This window comes from Haliotis rufescens, unplaced genomic scaffold (genome assembly GCF_023055435.1).
Source record: "Haliotis rufescens isolate VD_foot unplaced genomic scaffold, xgHalRufe1.0.p SCAF_1, whole genome shotgun sequence".
In the NCBI taxonomy this organism is placed as follows: domain Eukaryota; kingdom Metazoa; phylum Mollusca; class Gastropoda; order Lepetellida; family Haliotidae; genus Haliotis; species Haliotis rufescens.
Window position 1 is genome coordinate 25,419,337 of NW_025963779.1, and position 22,097 is coordinate 25,441,433.

The window sequence follows — 22,097 nt, forward strand, 5'->3', positions numbered from 1 at the left end:
TGATTGACATCATGGACGACCTGCATCAGCCAAGTCGGTGAGACTGACAACTCGATCCCGTTAGTCACCTTTTACTTACAGCAAGGGTCGCTGAAGACCACTTCTCGCCGAGGACTTTATTGGGGACGGATTAAAGAGTGGAGGGTATGGAAAAATGTCACTATGTTCACACACCCGTGGGATTCCAGATTATTCCATATGTCTCACTGAATATTGTTAACCGTGAAGATCCGGGGTAGAATAGGTCTTCAGCAACCCTTGTTTGCCGTAAAAGCCGACTATGCTTGTCGTAAGAGGCGACTAACGGGATCGGGTGGTCAGGCTCGCTGACTTGGTTGATGCATGTCATCGTATCCCAATTGCAGAGATCGATGCTCATGATGTCAATCACTGGGTTGTTTTGTCCAGGCTCGATTATTTACAGACCGTCGTCATATAGCTGGAATATTGCTGAGTGCGGCGTTAAACAACCAACCAACCAACCAACCAACCAAACAACCCAATTTCGTGGATCGATGGTCATGATGGCAATCACTGGATAGTCTGGTCCAGACACGATTAGTTACAGACCGCCGTCATACAGGTGGAATATTGCTGAGAGCGGTGTTAAACAACAAACAAACAAATAATCGAGTGTGGTCTAGAAAATCCAGTGAGCACCTATCTACGTAACTGGGATACGATGAAATGTATGAACCAAGTAACGAGTCCATATTAATCAATATGTCTCACTGAATATTGTTACCCGTGAAGATCCGGGGTAGAATAGGTCTTCAGCAACCCATGTTTGCCGTAAAAGCCGACTATGCTTGTCGTAAGTGGCGACTAGCGGGATGGGGTGGTCAGGCTCGCTGACTTGGTTCCCAATTGCGGGGATCGATGCTCATGATGTCAATCACTGGGTTGTTTGGTCCAGACACGATTATTTAAAGACCGCCTTCATCTAGCTGGAATACTGTTAAGTGCGGCGTTAAACAACAAACAAACAAACAAACAAAGAAAAAAAGCTGTAACCACGCTTGAATTGAAACCACACAGGAGCATCAGGTAGCTGTTGGACATTTGTTGGACATTTGTTGGACGCTTCTTTCACTTTTGAATAATCATGATTACGTTAATGAAAATGAGGTGCAATCTTATTAAAATCAGACCTTTAATGCGATAGGGTACCTCTCTGCGTGAAGACTGAGGACAGTGGAGTAATTAGGGAAGAGCTTACGGTATTCCCTGCAGCACCATCATAAAGGTGTATATTTGAAGGACATATCGTTCCACACCCATTTCGACAGGTCAGAGAAGCTATAGATTTTCCATGCTATTTCAGTGCAGCCAAAATAATTTCAGTTACATTGTCTGAGGAATTGTCATGCTACTTCAGCTAGAATTAAAATTTCAATTGTCTGATTAGATGATTAAAGAGAGTCATTAGAGCGAGTGAGTAAATGTTGTTAAACGCCGCATCGTCGTGAATAAATCAAGACACAGTGAACCATGCTTAAAATCAGATATTTTATTTGTGAATCGTGTTTAATATTGAATCCTCTGGTTGTCCAACCAAAAAAGAATATAAATAGGATTATACATAGATTTTTATTGACCTTGTATCCAACTGAAAAAGAAACCTATATTTGTGAAGACATTTGGAAGAACCTTGGCGGCACATGACCCACCAAAGGAAGCCAGACCAGCTAATCCTGCCCCACAAACCAATGGTCCGCCGCTGTCTCTCTGAAACAGATCATATATATCAGTATGTAAATGATGGATCGGTTCTAAATATCGGACATTGATTTCCTTAGCAGGGCATTAAATAACTGGGCATCACCGCCACAACCATGTCCTGTATCAACACGGCCTGTCTAGTTCAGTATGATGAATAAACGAAGTGAGATAGCAGGTGTCAAGTGCATACATACATACATACATGATGCATGCACGCACACACGCACCCACGCACATACATTCATACACATACACATACACATACATACACACACACATACACAATAAACATACGCACATACAGATATTACAAAGCGAGAATCAGCTCACTTAGCAGGGGTACCACTGTACACGACCAACCCACACAACTTGACTATTGTCACACAATAATGAGGACAGTTTTGTCACTCTGATTCTTTGTGTATAGATCTAATTTAATATGAAAGAGACGAGGCGGATTTCACTGGTCTCATTTATTTCTAGTTAAGGTGTGTGAATCAGTGAAAGACAATTGGCAGTTTGACTATTATTGAACAATATCAGATCATCGATATATCCGAAGCTTTATTTAAAACTTCTTGACCAAATTCCCATGTTTTTGGGGTTTGCCAATCCGAGCATAACCATTCATATGCATTAAAAGTAATACGGCGATGCCATTGAATAACCAGTCTCTATTATAAGCTAAAACATATTCCATAAGGCCTCAAAGTCAAAATAGCGGTGAAAATGTTATGAATGGATCACTGAAAACGAACCAGATCAGCAAGGAGGGCAGCACAAGTGTTGCCAGTGGGAATGCATATTTCTTACCTAAATGTCCTAGCGCACCTAATTTCACATATATGCAATCTGCAAGGAAGTCCAGTATTTCACAAATTGTCTTCTCACTAAACTTCAGAGCTGCTGTTCACAGCAGCGTTAAACCAGTCTCACTCACTCACTCAGTATATCACGACCTATCAGTTTAGCATTTGTAATCCCGAGGGGACATTAACGTTAAACTACCGGAGAGCTGCAAAGAGGATTCCTCTATCAACACGACGCGCGACCAATTATACTTCAAAAGAGGTTAAAGAATACCCGATTTTTTCACTTCCAGTTGGGGATGTTATTTAACTCGATTAGTATATAAGAATAGTGAGTGAGTGGGGGATTACACTGTGACTGTAATGTATATGCATTTTAAGAATGAGTGAACCCGGTATTTAGTTTTCGTATCGTACATTACCTCAGAGAAGCCTTCATCTGTTGCACACAGTTTGTCACCGCCGATGGTCAAACCAAGCACTGACCAGTCGTCATTGCAGGACATCTCGCTGGTTATCGTCACCGTCTTCTTCTGAAGAACGTCAGGGAACATCCCATCTGAAGTGAAGGTTATTAATAAAACACAGAGCTTCGCTTGCTGCATTCTGTGTAATTGGCCTTGATACTTTGAAGATGAATAAGGTTTTCATATAAATCCTCGGTCCTAGATTAAAAAGGCACTGTTCTCGGTGCCTATTTCCGGTCGATGTCTATACATCGTAGTGGGTAGCTTGTGTCGGATTGATACACTCTCTGTGTAATTAGGGACATAATAAACAGCTGGGTTGTGATGCATCCTAACATCTGAGTTGGAAGACAAATTTGGGTTTGATTAATATAAATCACAATTGCTTGAACTACTGGAAGTCACACCAGTTTTAAACCATTATGATGACGTCACGCTATTGTTGTTGCATTTTATTTTGAGCAAAAATGTCGATGGCCATTCTGAACGTGCAGTTTAAACAAGTAAAACTGACGCAACTATAGGCCATTTTGCAAAAATATAGCGTACTTCTGTATCAACCATAACATGGGACCCGTGAAGATCCGGATTAGAAATAGGTCTTCAGCAACCCATGCTTGCCGTAAAAGCCGACTATGCTTGTCGTAAGAGGCGACTAACGGTATCGGGTGGTCAGGCTCGCTGACTTGGTTGATGCATGTCATCGTATCCCAATTGCGTGGATCGATGCTCATGATGTCAATCACTGGATTGTCTGGTCAAGACTCGATTATTTACAGACCGCCTTCATATAGCCGGAATATTGCTGAGTGCGGCGTTAAACAACAAACAAAGAAAATCCTAATATGGCATTGAACATATACTATTTAATGTTTGGTCAGGTTCAAGTTGATGATAATGCTAAGGATCAAGTTGATGATAAACAAATCTGCATCGAACATATATACTGCTTAATGTTTGCTGAGAATCAAGTTGATGATAATCACCCAACAAATAAGGATTGAAATTGCCCGGTACACAATGAATTGGTAGTTATACGGAAAGAGGCATGTAGTGATGTGTACGAGATGCTTGAAACCTGTGTTTGGATTTATCGTGACAGAATCGGTGGACATCATCACCAGAGAGCACAACAACAATTGGTAAAGAGGACTGCAACAGTTTAATGCACTTATTATGCCCCCTCAGCGTCTAAGAAGGCGTAAGACGACAGAAGAATTAGGGTGGTGAATCATCACTTCATGACGGCCACCACACTCAGAAATGACCTGCGAAACGCCCGTGGCTTTAACGTTTCTACTCAGACAGGGCGTAATCGTCTCCTTGTTCCTGGTCTCCGGTCACAAAGGGCTTGCATTTGAATATCACTGACCCGACATCACAGGCAGGCACGTTTGGATTGGGATGACGATTGGATAGACCAGGACATGGATCCAGTATTTTTCACTAATGAATCGAGTTAATATCTGAACTTTAAAGATCATCTTGCCCGAGTGTGGCGTAGACAAAGATTTCAGGATTCCAACGTAGCCGAACATGACCGCTATGGTGTGGGCTTAGTCATGGTTTGGGATGGGATCAGTAGAGCTGGAAGAACCAATGTCCATGTCCTACAGTGGGGGACGATGGCAGGTGTGTGGTACATGGATGATATTCTGGATGTGTATGTGAGACCGTAAGCTGGTGTAATCGGACCGCACCTTATGCTCGTGAACGATAACGCACGACCTCATCGTGCTGGGGTCGTTGATGCAAACGTAGAGCAGGAGACCAATGTCCGCATGGCATGGCCAGCCCGGCCACCAGACCTCAACCCAATCGAACACATGTGGAAGAAGCTGCCGATCGCCCCCTCACGACGCCCTGTCCTTCCGGCGAGTGAAACAATCATCCCTTGGCAGACACTTTTTGGGAGCATGATACGGTGTCAGGCTGTGAACGCATCACGTGGATCACATACATGCTACTGACAGTTTTCGTTCAACAATGAATTTGTTTTTCGAGATTTGTTGACATTTCAGTATTGGTCACATACCCTCATCATGACGGGTGATCTGAGTGATTATAGGTCACATGCTGTTTGTTAGCATTTTAACAAGGAACATTTGTTTTTTAAACATGTCTTCATGCAATATTGACGTATTTACATAGCGACATGCATGCACGTGTGTGACTGTGTGTGACTGTATGTGTGTGTGTGTGACTGTGTTTGTTTGTTGTTTGACGCCGCACTCAGCAATATTCCAGCTATATGACGGCGGTCTGTAAATAATGGAGTCTGATTAATATCACGAGCATCGATCCACGCAATTGGGATCGATGACATGTATCAACCAAGTCAGCGAGCCGGACCACCCGATCCCGTACGTCGCCTCCTACGACAAGCATAGTCGCCTTTTACGGCAAGCATGGGTTGCTGAAGACCTATTCTACCCCGGATCTTCACGGGTCTGTGAGTGAGTGAGTGAGTGAGTGGATATAATGAAGGGTGTGAGTGAGTTTCACAGCGCCTGGTATCTGGAATTTGAACCCACGACAATACTTTTCGGCCCTCCCATGCACGGCGTATTGTGGCGCCTTAACAACCATATCACCACCATCATTGGATGCATATTATGAATGGTCTTACTTGACAATGCACCCCATCCAAGGACCGTGCAGTCTGTGTTGGTTAAGTTGGGGGAACTGGAAGACAAAAAGAATGTCCCAACATTCGGACTTGATGTGTCGAGGGATGTTTGAAGGCGCAAAACTGCAATATCACTGGGAAGGCCAACTGAATCCGAGAAGGAAGGATGCTGTGGACAAGAAATACACAAGTAACAACGTCCTTCCCAAAGACAACACATCTAGATTCATTACTTCTTTTAATGACTTTCCTTTTCAACCATTATTCAACATTACATTGCGAGGAAGCTAGAATGGGGTCTGTCATAACTACTCCATGAACACAGATTTAGAGGCTTTGTGGGAAGAGACTAAATTTTAATATTTGTTTCAAAATTAGACCATTACGTATTCCTACTTCACAAATTAACATTTCAATCCGGGTTTAAATGTGGTGACTGAGAATTGATAATTGTAAACAATATTAAGGTCTAAGTTACTCTACAGACTCACACTAATTGTGAACATAACAAGCACAATACCGATGCTATTTTGGCGTATACAAACTCTTGGGGGGTAATCCTAACTACCGTAGATCTATGATTGGAGAGAGGATTGATTTCGCTAAGGAAAAGGAAACGTTTTACGGAATTCTATGGTGTCCATTTTCGGCCCAAATAACCACCAGAAAACCTTTGGTTTCATTGTAAAGACACAGAGAGACCACATCAAAACCATGATCGGATAAATACGAACACGATCCTGTTCGTTCGCCTCTGAGTGATACAAGGTCTTCTCGCTTTATGAAAATATGTTATAATTAACCATGAGTTTACCTTAAGATAAACGTTGTCTCTTTCCTAAATGTTCCTAAAACAGTTTCAAGCATTATCCCATATTGAAGATGCACAACACAGAGAAAGATGTATATCCATTGTACACGTATATCCACAATTACACCTGTTATATTGAAGATTATAAGATTGTAAATAATTTACCCGGGTAAATGATGTCAATGCCGAAATCTGAACGGACCCTTCGTTGTTTGCGATATCCACTGTTCCGAATACTCCTCTGTAGACAGATGGGTCGCTGGGAAGAAAAGCATAATCCTAGTTAATAGTATCTTCACAGTACATATAAAACGTCAACGCCTGAGAACAACCAGTCTCGAATATCTGCCTATACAAAATCAAATGGGCATAAAAGGCAAAAAAGTTGTGCAAACTATATGAGTAGATTACTGAAAAATTAGGATGAGACTGGCCGACTTTTATCGAAATAAAAACCTTTTATAGTGTAGCAGTTGCCTGCAACAAAAATTAATCGTTGTTTTGTTTTATAAAATATTGAGACTCTTAGTTTTAAATAAAAGAATATCTGGTTTTGCAGCTGCAGCAAACATATCTAATCTTGACACAGAATCCCAAGTTATAGAGCCGCCGAATAGTCATTACAGGGTGGCCTCATCATGATGCCTGAAAAACTATTGAACTAATTATTATAATAATTATCCTGTCATCTTTCGGCGTTCTTTGCTTTGCGAAATCCGAGAAAAAAAGATATTTTAACATAATTTCTTGAATCTTATTAATTTTCCGTTTGTTCAAGTTTGAATGAAAGTTTGAAGTATCAATGTCTGCTATAATTCTTGCTCATTAGGTAAAATCTTGAGAGTCTTATCTACACCTACTCATCGTCTAAGCAGTGTGCTGCAGTCAATGCCTTTGTTGTGGAATATGGTGTGCAACCGCAAATGTGGATCCATTCACCATTTACCAACTTCTGTAAACTTCCCGCATACGGAAACTCAGCAGAGCTGGCGCTGGACCCACCAAGGATCCTTTTCTGTATGTAACCTGTGCATATGACTAAAACGGAACAAATATTCTTTCAATTGGTACCAATTGTACATCGTCTTGAAGCTTATTGTCCGTAGTGAACAACTTATAAGCCGGTGTTTGTCAGCTTACATGTAGGTCCTACACTAGACTAACATCTAATCTCTGAAATGAACATATCGTACAGAAAAAAACAGTTGTTCAGTTATCTTAATAAAAAATATAATAAAAGGGAGCCCAGTGACTCTCTTCATTTTCAGAATCTAGACTTGCCAAACATTATAGACTTGCATGGGCTGTATTTGATATATGTTTGTATCAGGGTCTGTAGTCCTACACATGCACTCCCGTATACTTAAAATAACACAATCACCCATTGGTATCTCCCTAGATGGTGGACAAAGTGACACCTACAGTAGTTGGTGATATGTGTTCAAGTCTACCTGCGGCCAATGTTATACCCATTGGCAAAAAGATAGCCCATCCATCATCGCATTATCAGAAGCTAACAACAATGTGCTGATGGCGTCAAGGGAAAGGGGCGGGGGTCTCCGTCCTATGGAATTCTTGTGAAGAGGTCAGCTTGATTTTGAGTGCGAGTAACAGCAATGGTACCCAAAATGTTAAAGTCAAAGACCTGTTTCATTTTGCGTGAGGTTTTACGAAAGTTACACAGTCAATACTTCAAATTACATTCGACAACGAACACATGTGTTATCTGCAATAGTTTATCTGTAAACACCTGTTCAATTACCACAGTTACGTAACAATTTCGTCTCACGGAAAGGGATGCTAACGGTGCGAACCACTCCAGTCAAAGATGACACAACACAAAAAGACAGTAATGATAGTGTATTGAAGTAAAATGTTACAGGGTGCAAATCCTGGCTGCACAGTCTGGGAGCAATCTCATTAAAATCAGATCTTAATTTTCGCTATAGCCAAAAAAGCTCGGAGGACATCCCATTATACTCCTGTGCATTTCGCAAGGAATGCTGCTATCCAAAAGGATCTTGGTTAGTTATAAAACTGTCATCAGTTCATCAGCAGTCACTAGCCCATGGTCAGCCAATGTCCACTCCCCAATTCACCGGTCTCATCTTACTATACTAGCCACATAAAGAAACTGTGCACGGAGAAAATATATTCTGGATTGAAATACAACACAGCAAGAACAAAATGATGCAGACGCTGTAGCAGCTGAATGATCTGACCATAAGAAAATGTCAACGGGACTTGAACAACATCTGTTACGATGACGTAAGATCAAAATGGAGTAGGGGGTCATACGACAAAGTCACAAAGTCAATAACGCGTATTACCACCCTGTGCGTGAATCACAGCAGTGCATCGGCGACGCATGGAGTCCACCAAATGGGCATGGAAGGCCTGGGGAATGGCCTGCCATATCCTCCTCAAATCCTGTGCCAAGTCACGGACGTTATCTGGAGGATGTGGAAGACGACGCAGACGGCGCTCCATTTCATCCCACACATGCTCTATTGGGGAGAGATCTGGAGAAACTGCAGGCCATGGCAGTAACATGACATTGTTATGGTGAAGGAAATCCATTGCGACCCTAGCCGTGTGAGGACGAGCGTTGTCCTGTTGAAATGTCAACATGACGTTGCAGGAAAGGAATGACCACAGGGCTCAGAATCTGATCTCTGTAGCCAACACCGGTGAGATTGCCCTGAACAACCACCAAAGGGGTTCGGTGCCGTGCTGTTATCCCACCCCAAATCATCACAGAGCCACCTCCAAAACGATTCCTCTCCACAATACAGTTGCGTGCATATCGTTCTCCCAAACGCCGGTAGACACGTTGGTGCCCGTCACTGTGGGAAATGTTGAACCTCGATTCATCTGTAAAGACAACATTTCTCCACCATATTCGAGGTTGGCGAACATATATTTCGACACCATCTTAGACGGTTGACTCGATGACGGTGTGTCAGGATGGGACGTATGGCAGGGCGTCGTGGTCGAATCCCGTACTGACGTAAACGATTCCTGACAGTGTTGGGATGGATACGGCGCAGTCGAGGAATTGTCTAGGACGTCGTTACTGCCGTTTGGAACCTGTGTCGGAGATGTGTAACTCGAATCCATCTGTCCTGTCTTGGCGTCGTCACTCGGGGACGTCCTGAACGTGCGTGGTCGGCAACGTCATTTGTGTTCTGATAACGCCTCACCAATGCCGATGGCATTGGAAATGTGTTGCCACCTGTGGTTGCCTCATTCCCGCTCGGATCATTCCAATGGCTTCATGACGCTGTGCAGCTGTCAATCTTGGCATGATTTGCTTGTGATATGCTTGAGAAGTTTTGAATTTTTGAATGACCACAGATCATGCTTTCCAAAGTGACAGCGAATTTTGAGTTGCACATGCTGTGAACAGCTGCACAGGATGCACGTGCAGTAATACAATGCACGTCCATAGGCCCCCATCAATGACGTCATATCGCATGGCACGTGCATGAGCGTTTGAATGTCTCCAATAATTGCTGTGTTCAAACCTATATTTCATATATGGACGGTGTGCCCTTATATCTAAATTTTCTCCGTGCACAGTTTCTTAATGTGTCTAGTATATAAACAAACAGCTGAACTCTAGCCTCATGGTGCTGATTAGCCTTGCTCCAAGTCTGTACTGAATGGTATATCTATGGATGTATCTATAGTCATTCTATCCTTATATTGGCCATGTTCAGATCAGCTGACAGTATGCCGGTCTACGTATTATTTCTATAATCTTGGAATTATTATTTAAACTAAGACTTGTGTGAGTCTAGATGCTGATCTGCCCCATGAAATGGAATCATCTTTGTTAAAACTCAACAAGTAAAAACAAATTAAGAGACGTCACATGTAAACCATATATACTAAAATGGATAGACATTAATTCAGGTCTTGTGTTTCTTACAATTCCTAAATGTTCTACCTTTTCCCCATCTAACTGCCGACCCGTGAAGATTCCGGGGTAGAATAGGTCTTCAGCAACCCATGCTTGCCGTAAAAGGTGACTATGCTTGTCGTAAAAGGCGACTATGCTTGTCGTAAAAGGCGACTAACGGGATCGGGTGGTCAGGCTCGCTGACTTGGTTGATACATGTCATCGATCCCAATTGCGTGGATCGATGCTCATGATATCAATTACTGGATTGTCTGGTCCAGACTCGATTATTTACACACCGCCGTCATATAGCTGGAATATTGCTGAGTGCGGCTTTAAACAACAAACCAACCAACCATCTAACTGCCATTATATCTAACGTTTGTCAATGCAGTTCTATAGATGGGTATTTTAACAACAACAACAACAATAATAATAAATTAATAATATCTTCGTAAATCTTAATACATTAGAATCTGACCCGTGAAGATCGGGGCTAGAATAGGTATTCAATACCCATGCTTGTCGTAAGAGGGTTGTCATAAGAGGTGACTAACAGGATCGGGTGGTCAGACTCTCTGACTTGGTTGATGCATGTCACCGTATACCAATTGCGTGGATCGATGCTTATGATGCCAATCACTGGATTGTCTAGTCCAGACTCGATTATTTACAGACCGTCGTCATATAGCTGGAATAGTGCTGAGTGCGGCGTTAAACAACAAACGAACAGACAAACAAACTTCACAATCAATATGTTTAAATTTAGAAAAATGCAAGATTTGGTTGCATCACATCTGACTGTCAATTGCCATGCATGCACATTTGCTTACATACATTTTAAAAAGGTTTAACACCGTCAACATCTTGATTCACATTAATGTTTTGAATAATTTGCAAGCAAGAACTACGTGTATAAAGTGATTAGCATGTCAGTCCCTCTGTTTGTCGTTTTCCGGAGCAGACATAAAAAAATCGTGAAAGTTTTTTCATTTTCATACCAACATGGTACATGTATTAACCAGGAGATGAAGTGGTGCCATTTGCTATTGTAGGGGCCGGGGGATTTGTCATCTTTGGATGACTCTTGTCCGTTACCGGAGCACAACTCCTAAACCGTTGAATATTTCTTGTCGAAACTTGCTATACAGATCATTCTAGTAGTGAACTGGTTCTTTTTGGTGTTCGGATATTTATTTATTTGAGTTATTTTTGTTTTGTTTTCATGACAAGCTGGAAACTTGCTGCACAGATCAGTCTAGTGGTGCCTTTTGATGATTTGTGTTATTGAAAAATACTGAACAACATTAATTTGTAACACCACTGACCTGATGGTATCAATGAACCAAAAGTGAGGTGAAAGTAGCAAAACTCCATTTCTGAACAGCACCAGAACGGGGGCGATATGTCATCTCCTGATGATTCTTCTTGTAATCAGTCTTTTGGCATGAAGAGCTCTGTTTTGTATTGAAATAGTGTTTACCTTATTGACCTCGTGATAGCTTTACTCCATACAACGTTAGGAATATATACATGTGAATTGAAACGCGTCGGTTACGGCCCATACGACTGATTCTGTCAATGTAATCGTCTATCTCTTGCTTCCGTAGGATAAACATTTGAACGGAGGAGGCGGTGCACAATACGTGTGAAGCCCTGCCATACAATCTCAACCATTTATTAGACATTCCAGAATGTTCGTTTGTTCAGTTTTCAAAATTTTAATCGAGAACTGTGTCAACTTATTTTTCAAGCGTAGTCTGAAATGGAAGTCGCCAGATTGAAACGAGTGTCGTAAAGCTCGAGAAAGCTGCTTTCTATTTGGCTGATGTCGACTTCTTGTTAGTCAATTTCAGTGGTCGGTCAAAGTTTGCGATAGGTCGTTCTGACGTGACCCATTACGGGATGTCCTCAGATCCTTGTTTAGCGGCAGCGAGAACTTAGATCTGATTTGAATGAGAATGAGTCTAGGTAACACCTAAACAAAATCAACAGGTATGGTTGGCGATGTTGGTGCCCAGGCAGTGCAGACAGAAAGAGCGTATCAAAATTATTTAAAAGAATTAACAATAATCCAAGTGATATTGCACGTGCATAAATAAACACACAATCAACAAATAATCACCCAAAAGAATCATCACATCTTTCTACCACAGGATACATATAAGATCCCATCTGAGGCTAGGTGAAAGTCACTTTAACAGCGGCCAATGGAGGTTATTAAAGCATACATTTAAACCCGAAACGAGGGAATATTTATCCCCATTGGAGTATATATATATATATATATATACTGCGTAGATGGAATATGTATTGCATATTAAAACCAATTCAACAAATCAGAATGCAGGAATGACAATGTACACAACGAACATATGAACGAAGATGAATGAACACACTCACCCGCAACGCTTAAAAGGGTGAACAGGCGGATACACCACATCCTTGTCTCACTCAGCTAAGCTTTGAGGGTTCACAAATCACAACTGCACTATGTATACTGCCGTCGGTTTCGCGGCGTTTTTTGATTCGCCAGGAATGAACAGCTGTTTCATGACAACGCCGTGATTTAATTGGTTGGAGTAAATTGTATATGGTATATCTGAACATGGCAGGCAACAATAATGTGTGTGAGTGAGTTTGATTTTACGCTGCTTTTAGCAATATTCCAGCAATATCACGACGGGGGACACCAGAAACGGGCTTCACACATTGTACGACGTCAAACTCCCCCTGTTATTTACGAATATCCCCTGCTTTAAAAAAGATTCTTATGATACTTAAAGGTCTTGAGTATATCATGGCTCGTTCAAAGCATAGGCTTAAGTTGTTTTGGAGAACGAGTTTAAATCATCATTCCACGTGAAAGAAGAAAAAAACTTGAGCGCATGTGCTGATTATATGAAGATAGCCAATTAGATGATGGCGTGGGACGTTGTTCATAATATCAACCACTAGTTTATCTGTTGTTCACAGGCCGCTGTAATATACACGTAGATGGATTCCCTAAGAAGTCGAACTACTTTTGGCTCTGATCAGTGCAGATGGATCCCCGGGGAAACATGTGTTCAAACTGATTAACTTATTAACTTTTAATTGGATAACCGGATTGGATTTGTCGCAACTGGTGGTTGTGGGGGAAAGGCTGTGACAAATTACAAATTGTATGCATCCAAACTGAAGACCTGTCGAACTTGAAACGTCATGACCTTTAGTGTCACTATCCACCACCAGGTGTGGGAACCTCAAGAGAAAATTTCCAAAACATCCAAATTATACAATTTTGTATATTTGGTATTTCCAAAAATATAACATTCTGTAAATTTAGTATTTCCAAAAATATACAATTTTGTATATTTGATATATCCAAAAGTATACAATTTTGAATATTTAATCTATAAAAAATGTACAATTTTCTAAATTTGGTTTTACCAAAGGATATCCAAGGTTTGTAAATATGGATAGATTTTACCACTGCTGCATTCAGTTTCTTTTTACTTTAGAAAGAAATTCTTTTGTTTCATACTGTATGTGGTTGATATTAAAAGAAAGTCACTAATGATTATGTACCGGACAGTATTCTTGTGTATGTGACAATAATATTTCGTAGTATTTTCATTATGACAACTATGTTTGATTATGACAACTATGTTTGGAGGGTTATGAAATAATTTGTCTAACTTTATGTTGATAACATTTTACATAATGAAGAAATTGAACATTTGAGCAGACTTTTGTAATAGAAAGATCAATAATATTATAATATATATATATATATATATATATATATATATATATATATATATATATATATATATATATATATATTAAAAATAAGAAGATCTTTACATACAATTAGTTCAGAGTTGTTTTGTACAATGGCGATAAACCATTTGAACCACCCGTGCTTGCCACTGAAGTCAAGATGCAAATTGACTCAACTGGTGTTGGAAAATCGAAGGCAATTGAACTGATGTATGTCATAGCTAGAAGTTGCCTCTTTGTGATGTGATGTGAAATTGGGTTTAACGTCGCGTCCAAGATTATTGCACTTATATTGCACACGTGTGTGTGTGGCTGCTTGTACTAGTCCGGACTGATGCCGATTTATAGTGCTAGCCCACTGAGATACCATGCCGCAGTTTTAACATGAATACCCCACTCAGACACAGTATACTGACTCCGAGCCTACCAGTCCTTTCTTTTAGCCCCTTAATGCCGAGCGCTAGACAGGGTAACAACAAGTACCATCTTTTAACGTCTTTTGGTATGATCGAACCCCGGACCTCCAGCTCTCCTGGCGGACGCTCTACCATTAGACCACGGAGGCGGTCCCTGAATGTTTGAATGTTAGTAATTGTAAATAAGTCAATAAAAGTTCAAGATTTGATGATGTCAGTTTACAAATGGGCCTTGTTCTCGGTAGCTATTGAGACCACTACGTGACTCCAAAACTGATCCGCATCGTCCCGGCATGGATTGAAGAAGGCTTTGGGTCCTAACTAGCCCAAATGTTCTGTGGAGTTAATGTCTGGCGATTTGGACAGCCATGTGGAAGCGGTAATGTAATGAATTCATAGACAAGAGTTGATTATCTCAACATTATCTCGGCATCTCGGCATTATCTCCTCTGAACATTTCTCTCTTATGGTCAATAATACGAACCATGTGTAAAACGTGATCCCTGTGACGAAAAGCTATCATAATTGTCCCGTTTACACAAGATGGGATATCCACAATTATTCTTTTGTACGTGAAGTGATGTGTGGTATATTATGTTGAATTTTGTTTAACGACACAGTCAGCAAAAACTGACAAGCTAGAGACGGAAATTATATCTTATATTATTGTGTAGCAAGCAGAGGCATAGACAGATCCAGGGTTTCTGGTGTCATCACCCATCAATTACCTGTAGACGCATGTTTCCCGAACTTATCAACCAGCAGCACATTGTTAAACTACGTTGATTGATTATTCTGCAATTTTAACATTTTACGTCCGGAATAAAGCTGAGCTCTCTCATTCACCCGAGTGACTCAGAATTGGTGATATGTAGTCCCAGGAACTGGCTACTTTTTATGTTTCACTTTTTGTTTCCTTATATTTCTTACTTCCTCTCTTTTCAATTGATGTTTTCATAACGTTAAATAGTCGAATAAAACAGTGGCTGTTGATGCATCTTTTGTCCTCAAAGCGTAAGTCACTTCGCTAAAATATTCTGATCTGTCCATGTTCTGGTGTTTGCTCATTTAGAACGCTGAGTTTTGCTGTACGCGTCAGTGGAAACATTTTCAATAAAACGAAGCTGCAGGAACTACTTTCTTTGTGTTTCAATGAGTTTCCATAGAGGAGAACATATGCCATTTCTTGCCAAATATTGAATGAATGGAGCACCTGTGATCATTTATGTCAGGTCAGTTGATGAGAAAACATTATTTGAACAGAAACACCCTGATACATCCCTTCTCGGGTGGTGCGTCACACGTTTCACGTGAATATTTCACCTTGAATACCACTTAATCGTGGTGTGAAGATATGTGTGATCATTTGTGTTAGAAAATCAAAATCAAAATGCATTGCGAGAGTAGTTTGCAAACAAATGGACTTAAGTTTTGAAACAGATGCATTGTCAACTGACAGCGAGAGCACTGTATTTTTTGTAGCCTAATTTTCGAATTTGCTAGGTTTTATATTTTATCATTTTACTGACATTTGGGTTCTCCTACGTTCTGTACCGCTTCAGACGTTTACTCCGCATGAACCTACATGTAACACGCTGGGTTATAACTTCCATGAAGGAAAGGCGATACAACTTTGGAATGGTCAGCAGTCCGAACATGACCATAAAGGGATCGAGCCTACAGGAACACACTTAATAACATTGGAAAGTTTATGTTCCTCAAATGAGCTCAAATGCATTTCTGAAGAAAATTCTGACTGATTTGTTTTGTCCTGCAGAAATTTCTGGAATAATCTTTTTTATACCTCCATAAATTTCTGCCAGACATTTAATATTTACCACTTTGTACTATGTACTTAAAAATATCGCTCAGCAGTCATTTTTGTAGTAAACAACACGATGGTGTTGAAACATTAGGCTCTGTGGTCAATCAATATATTTTGCAATGAGAGAAAACCATTTGGCCTGATAGACTAGGGAATCATATCAAGATTTTCAACAAATCATTTCATACTCTCACATGGCTTCAAATGTCCGATAAGCTACAATGAAAACCAATGAGTTGATTTTTCATTCTTTTATTATACATGGTTTGATACAGAAAAATGGCGTGACACTATAGTTCATGAAAATCAGCCTCACAAGTATGATATTGAACCACCTAGTCCCCAGCGAAAAACTACAGTGGTAGTTTTCACAGTAATTGTAAGTGTGGCATCACGTTCGAGTGTTTAGAGGATGGTGCACAATCATTCAGGGCACAACTGCGAGTTTTCAAGGTGGTACCCGGTCCAAGTAATGTTCACCACCGTGGCCTTTGTCAGGTACCAACTACTTGTCCTTCACAGCTCGTTCAAGTCTTGGTGGATCAAGTGATTCATACTGAATGAAAAAGAAAGACAACGTTACAAGAAAGCACGTACAAATTGGTGACATGTTGAATTAGTATTGTCGTAACATTGATTTTCTGCCATCAACGCGTTTTGTTTCTCTTAGTTAATGCTTTCTGTCTCTGCTAATCAATTTGAATGGCACTGACAGCATCGAAGCCATGCATTTCATACTTCATCTCGCCATGGCTGTTGATCAAACAACCGCGACCATAATTTTAAAGGTTTAAATTGTTACAATATTCCCAGGTGTATGGGATCCATTTCCATCTTATGGCACTAAGCTTACATATTTACAACAGTAATGCTATTCTACAACTACCTACAGATGCAAGGATAAACATGTAAAACATATATGAAAAAATATATTAAATTTCATGCAATACAGAACTAGTCCCATCATAATTTTTCTTGAATAGCGAAAACTTTACCACAACAAACGTGTTTCATGACCCATTTTAACTTCCATCTACTCAAGTGACAGATGACCTCATCAATACATGTTTTATATTCATCCCGGATACCTCATGTTGCCAAATGCAGTAGAAATTAGTCGTGTGCCTCAAGCTGCCAATGTAAGCACTCTTGGTTTGATAACTTCACCTCTGTAATGGGAATACACACAAACTGACTTAATTGTAGTTAAGGCCAAACATAACATAAGCTTAATGCATCACAACTTAAAAACAGTTCTGCACCAACATTACTAAGAAAGTTGTAATGTAAACTTCAAAACAGAAAGTGCTATTCCACTAGCTACCATAAACAGAAAGTTATAAGCACTTTTGGTGTAATGACCTTGACCTCAATTTAAGAGAATCACATGTTTAATTATTTTTAGTTGAAAACATAGGTGTAAGCTCTTACAAACATGTTATACTCACACATTATTTCCTCAGTACAGAAAGGAGCAAAAGTACCTTAAGACAGACCAATCCAGTGACCTTGATCTTCATAGAAGGTCACTCAAAACCTCACCACTTCAAAGCGCCGCCCTCAGGACGTCGTCCTTCCACAATTGATGATGAGAGTAGTTGGTGGCGGCGGGCTGGAACCGCTCCTGGCTTCTGATTGGTCGGTTTGGTCTCGTGACCTCTGTGACCTCTGATGACGTCATCAGGTCACGTGGCCTGCGCAGGGCATTGAGTTTCATGCGCGCGCATCCAAGATGACGTCACTTCCGTTTCCGAGGGGCCATCTCCCCATCCAAGAGGGTGGGAGAAGAGAGGGCGGGAAGGCGGGAAGGTGGGAGGGAGGAGGAGGAGGGAGGAGGAGGGAGGGAGGGAGGAGGTGGAGGAGGAAGAGGTTTTTTTTTTTTTTTTTTGGTGGGTGGATGATGAGAGGGTAGTCAACGCAAAGGATGAAAAGCATTCTTTCGGGAGAGATGGGTGGCCCTTAAAAGGGCCGATTTGGAGAAGAAGAAGATTACTTCTTCTCCCACAAAGGGGCTGTGGTGCAGACCCCAGACCATCGCTGTTACATGACGCCCCTCCGTGGAGGGGAGGAAGAGGGGGAAGAGGAAGAATGCTACAGCCAAAACCGACGAGACAACATCAAATACGTCTTCTATGATTTTGAATGCATGCAAGAGATGGGGGAGCACATCCCAAATTTGTGCGTGGTGCAGTTAGGATGTGGACGATGCATCGGTGAAGCGAGCAAGGAGTTGTGCAAACACTGTCCATGGAGAGAAGAAAGTTATGGTCCCAGCCGCGAGATCATGTTTCGAGGCCCCACCACGTGACGACTTTGGCAGAAAAACCCAGGAAGAAGAACCAAGAGGAGGAGGAGGGCAACATACGCAAAAGAAAACAGGATGGAGTCCTCTCAACTCATTCACCCACAAAACGTCAGCGACGTTCATCAACCCAGGAGGAGGAGGAGGGCAAGGGGGAGGATGCCATGGAGGTGGACGCGCCCACCCCGTTGGAGGAAAAAGGGAAGGAGAAGACAAAGACGAAGAACAGGAACACCACAGTCCAGAAGGAGGAGCTGATTTATGTGATGGCACATAATGCACGATCCTATGATTTGCACTTGATCCTGAAGGGCATGTACCCACATCTGGTGAAACTCCCCACCAAGATTCGGAATGGACAACAGGTTTTACAGGTGACCCTGGGACGATTGTGTTTCGAAGACAGTTTGAATTTCATACTAAACCCACTGAAAGCATTTCCAAAGACCTTTGGACTGAATGAACTGAAGAAAGGGTATTTTCAACACTTTTTCAATACTGAAGCCAATCAGACCTACAGAGGTCCCTATCCACCAGCCGTCATGTACGATCCCAATGGCATGTCTCCCGCGGAACGCACTGCCTCCCTCCAGTGGCATACCCAAAAAGTTCAAGAAGGAGCCTTGTTTGACTTGCAAGAAGAACTCTTAGCCTACTGTCAGAGTGATGTCAACATTTTGAGACGGGGATGCGCTGACTTCCGACAGAACGCCATCAGGACGGTTCGCATGGATCCCTTTGTAGAGGTGATGACAGCCGCTGCGTTCACCATGAAATCATCCGAAAACACGATCTGAAACCCGATACCATCGCCATTCTTTCACCTCAAGGCTACCAACCAGAGACATGGCATGACTGGTTTGACCTAGTAGACAATAACGAGGTTGAACAAATTCCTAAGTGGGAGTCACAGGATGCCGTAATGGTTCAGTGACTCACCGAGGGGGACTGGACACACATTGAATCATACTTACCAGTTGACCCCAATGGCATTGATTGCACACACATTCTGGAACGGGAAATAGGATTAGCTGATGGTCGTATGATTAAGAGCAATATGCATTTGTGTACCAGTAGCATCTTATCCAATTATGGACCTGTTAAATTCTTAGACCCATTAGAACAATGTGTTATAGATGACTGTATTGTTGATGTGTTATGTGTATTTATGAATGCAATGGTATATCAATATCCCATGTCATGTCATCCCAAGAAGAGAATACTTTTGGCTATGGAAGCAAATTGTTGTGCAGAACATGCTAGGGAACATAGAGAACCCATACATAGGGAAATGTTTACAGACGTAGATCCTTCAGGTGTTATTCAGAACCCAGGGGCAGATAACTTCCAATTTGACCCAGATGCAGATGTCAATGCGACATTAGAATATTTGGATTCTATTCATTTCAGAGACTACATTCCACCAGACTATGACCTCTAAAGTGAGTGCAGCTCCTAGCAAGTACCTCGATAGAACGACTGAAATTGCCCAGCATTCTGAAAAGTACTATGTTCCCTGGTGTGATAATAAGGATGACACTCCTAGATATCAGACAGTTGAACGTCCACGAGAACCCAATAGAATTGAAAGAAAGTGGGAGTCATGGTCTGTTAAATACAAGAAAAAGTTCATGGTTATGCATCCTGATATTGTTGAAAGATATGGTCTCAAGATAGTGTGTAGATACCCTCCTGTCAGAGTGATTCAAGAAACCAAAGTAACTCCTGTTGATACGGATGATGACGTGAGATGTGATTGGTGTGCAACTATACCCCCTAAGGGTCATAGATTGTGTACTAAGTGTCACAAATATTTTAAAGGTAATCTTAAATAATTACAGATGTATGATTCAGAAGTACTTACCTGGAATGGGGATGAAGTGTTCAATTCCCGGATCCATGAAGTATTGTGCTGGGACTATGATGGATGGGCTTTATGTGAAAATAAAGTGACAGGCAAAGTGGTTAATGCAATTGACCCCATTCAGTTAATACGGAGACTTCATTATTTACTCAGACGTGACAATGAAAATATGTATGTGATTGACATGTTGTCAAAGTTGTCAAAATACCCTATTTGAAATTGATGTTTGTTATGTATGCATGTGAAATGGCAGTGCAGTAATTCAACATGACCTGTGGTTATGATTTTTGACTGAAGGTGTGCACATTGTATAGTAGCCGTTAATGTGAATATGCATGTTTTCATTATAGGTGCAGTAAGTCAACATAACTCATGGTTATGTCATTGTGACCGAAGGTGTGCACCATTATGTATTTAATATGATATGAATGAATAAAATATATAAAATGTACTTACTATTATGTTCTCCATTCTACTGGGATGTTCTGTGCTAGCAGCCAACTGATAGCACTGTTTTACATAGCACTCACATACATACAGTAAGATGGACTGAAGTAGCACTCTAATAATAGCACGTACGTAAACAGCACGTGATGTATACCACAATGCATTACAGGTTGTTGGAAATGTCATAACAGGTTATTGGAATGTAAACATGTTATGACACTGTTGATAGTTGTAGTCTCGATCTCTTGAACTATTTCATAGTTCTAAATGTTGGAACCGGGTGTTTGAATGCTTGTGTCATAATATGAGTGTTACATGAGTGCTAAATAACGGTTCAAAGTTCAAGGTCAATGGGTGCTGCGATCGCACTGGTTAAGTTATCTCATGGAGACCGACCCCGATCTGCAGCTCCAGCACGCCAGGAATGGAGGTGAAAAAGAGTTCACCTGTGGAGAGGGTAAACATAGGTACAGTGTGGATGGCTACAATCCAGCGACAGGCACCATCTACGAATTCCTGGAGTGTTTCTGGTATGGGTGTCAGACATGTCACAAGACCGAGCGTGGAGAACCTCATCCCGTCCTGGGCACGTCGATGGGAGCACGTTATACCGACACCCGCTACCGCCTGAGTCTCTTGAACCAACACCCTGAGGTGAAACGGGTCGTCACCCTGTGGGAGCACGAGTTTAAAAAAATGCAACAGGAGGACTTTGCGTGCTTTCTTGCAGGGACCCCACTGTATCCGCGTACCTGGACTGCTCAACCCTCGCGACGCCTTCTATTGAGGACGCACCAATGCCACTCGATTATGCTACGAAGCCCAAGAAGGTGAAACCATCAAATATATTGATATCTGTTCACTTTATCCTTACATTTGCAAGACCGGAGCGTTTCCCACGGGACACCCAACCCTACTCCATCATCCGCCTGTGGACACGTTGTTTGAGCTGAAACGACTTATCCAATGTCGTGTCCTACCGCCGAAACGACTCTACCATCCGCTACTACCCTACAGATCGGGTGGTAAACTGCTCTGTCCTTTGTGCCGCACGTGTGCCGATACCCGGTCAGACTCACCCTGCAAGCACACGGACGAAGAATGGTCTTGGGTGGGCACGTGAAGCCGTGAAGAAG

At 41.5% G+C, this 22,097-nt stretch overlaps 1 protein-coding gene and 1 long non-coding RNA gene across 4 annotated transcripts; both read right to left on the minus strand.

The window, feature by feature from the left end:
- Nucleotides 1–1,490: 1,490 nt before the first annotated feature.
- On the minus strand, nt 1,491–12,820 carry LOC124131690 (chymotrypsin-like serine proteinase). 2 transcript variants are annotated; one of them, XM_046495142.1, is made up of 7 exons: nt 12,746–12,801; nt 11,671–11,799; nt 7,299–7,476; nt 6,604–6,697; nt 5,628–5,796; nt 2,954–3,090; nt 1,491–1,728 (listed from the first exon to the last, which is right to left on the minus strand). In XM_046495142.1, the coding sequence occupies exons 2-7, from the start codon at nt 11,717–11,719 to the stop codon at nt 1,591–1,593; spliced, it is 765 nt and encodes a 254-aa protein (XP_046351098.1). In that variant the 5' UTR covers nt 11,720–11,799; nt 12,746–12,801; the 3' UTR covers nt 1,491–1,590. The 2 variants fall into 2 exon arrangements, with proteins under 2 accessions (XP_046351098.1, XP_046351099.1); XM_046495143.2 differs by lacking the exon at nt 11,671–11,799 and having other exon boundaries at nt 12,746–12,820.
- Nucleotides 12,821–16,584: 3,764 nt separating this feature from the next.
- Nucleotides 16,585–21,158, minus strand: LOC124131693. 2 transcript variants are annotated; one of them, XR_007220238.1, is made up of 4 exons: nt 20,971–21,141; nt 20,515–20,582; nt 17,437–19,659; nt 16,585–16,904 (listed from the first exon to the last, which is right to left on the minus strand). It is a non-coding gene; the product is annotated as an uncharacterized LOC124131693 (long non-coding RNA). The 2 variants fall into 2 exon arrangements; XR_007220237.1 differs by having other exon boundaries at nt 16,585–19,659; nt 20,971–21,158.
- Between the last annotated feature and the right edge of the window lie 939 nt (nt 21,159–22,097).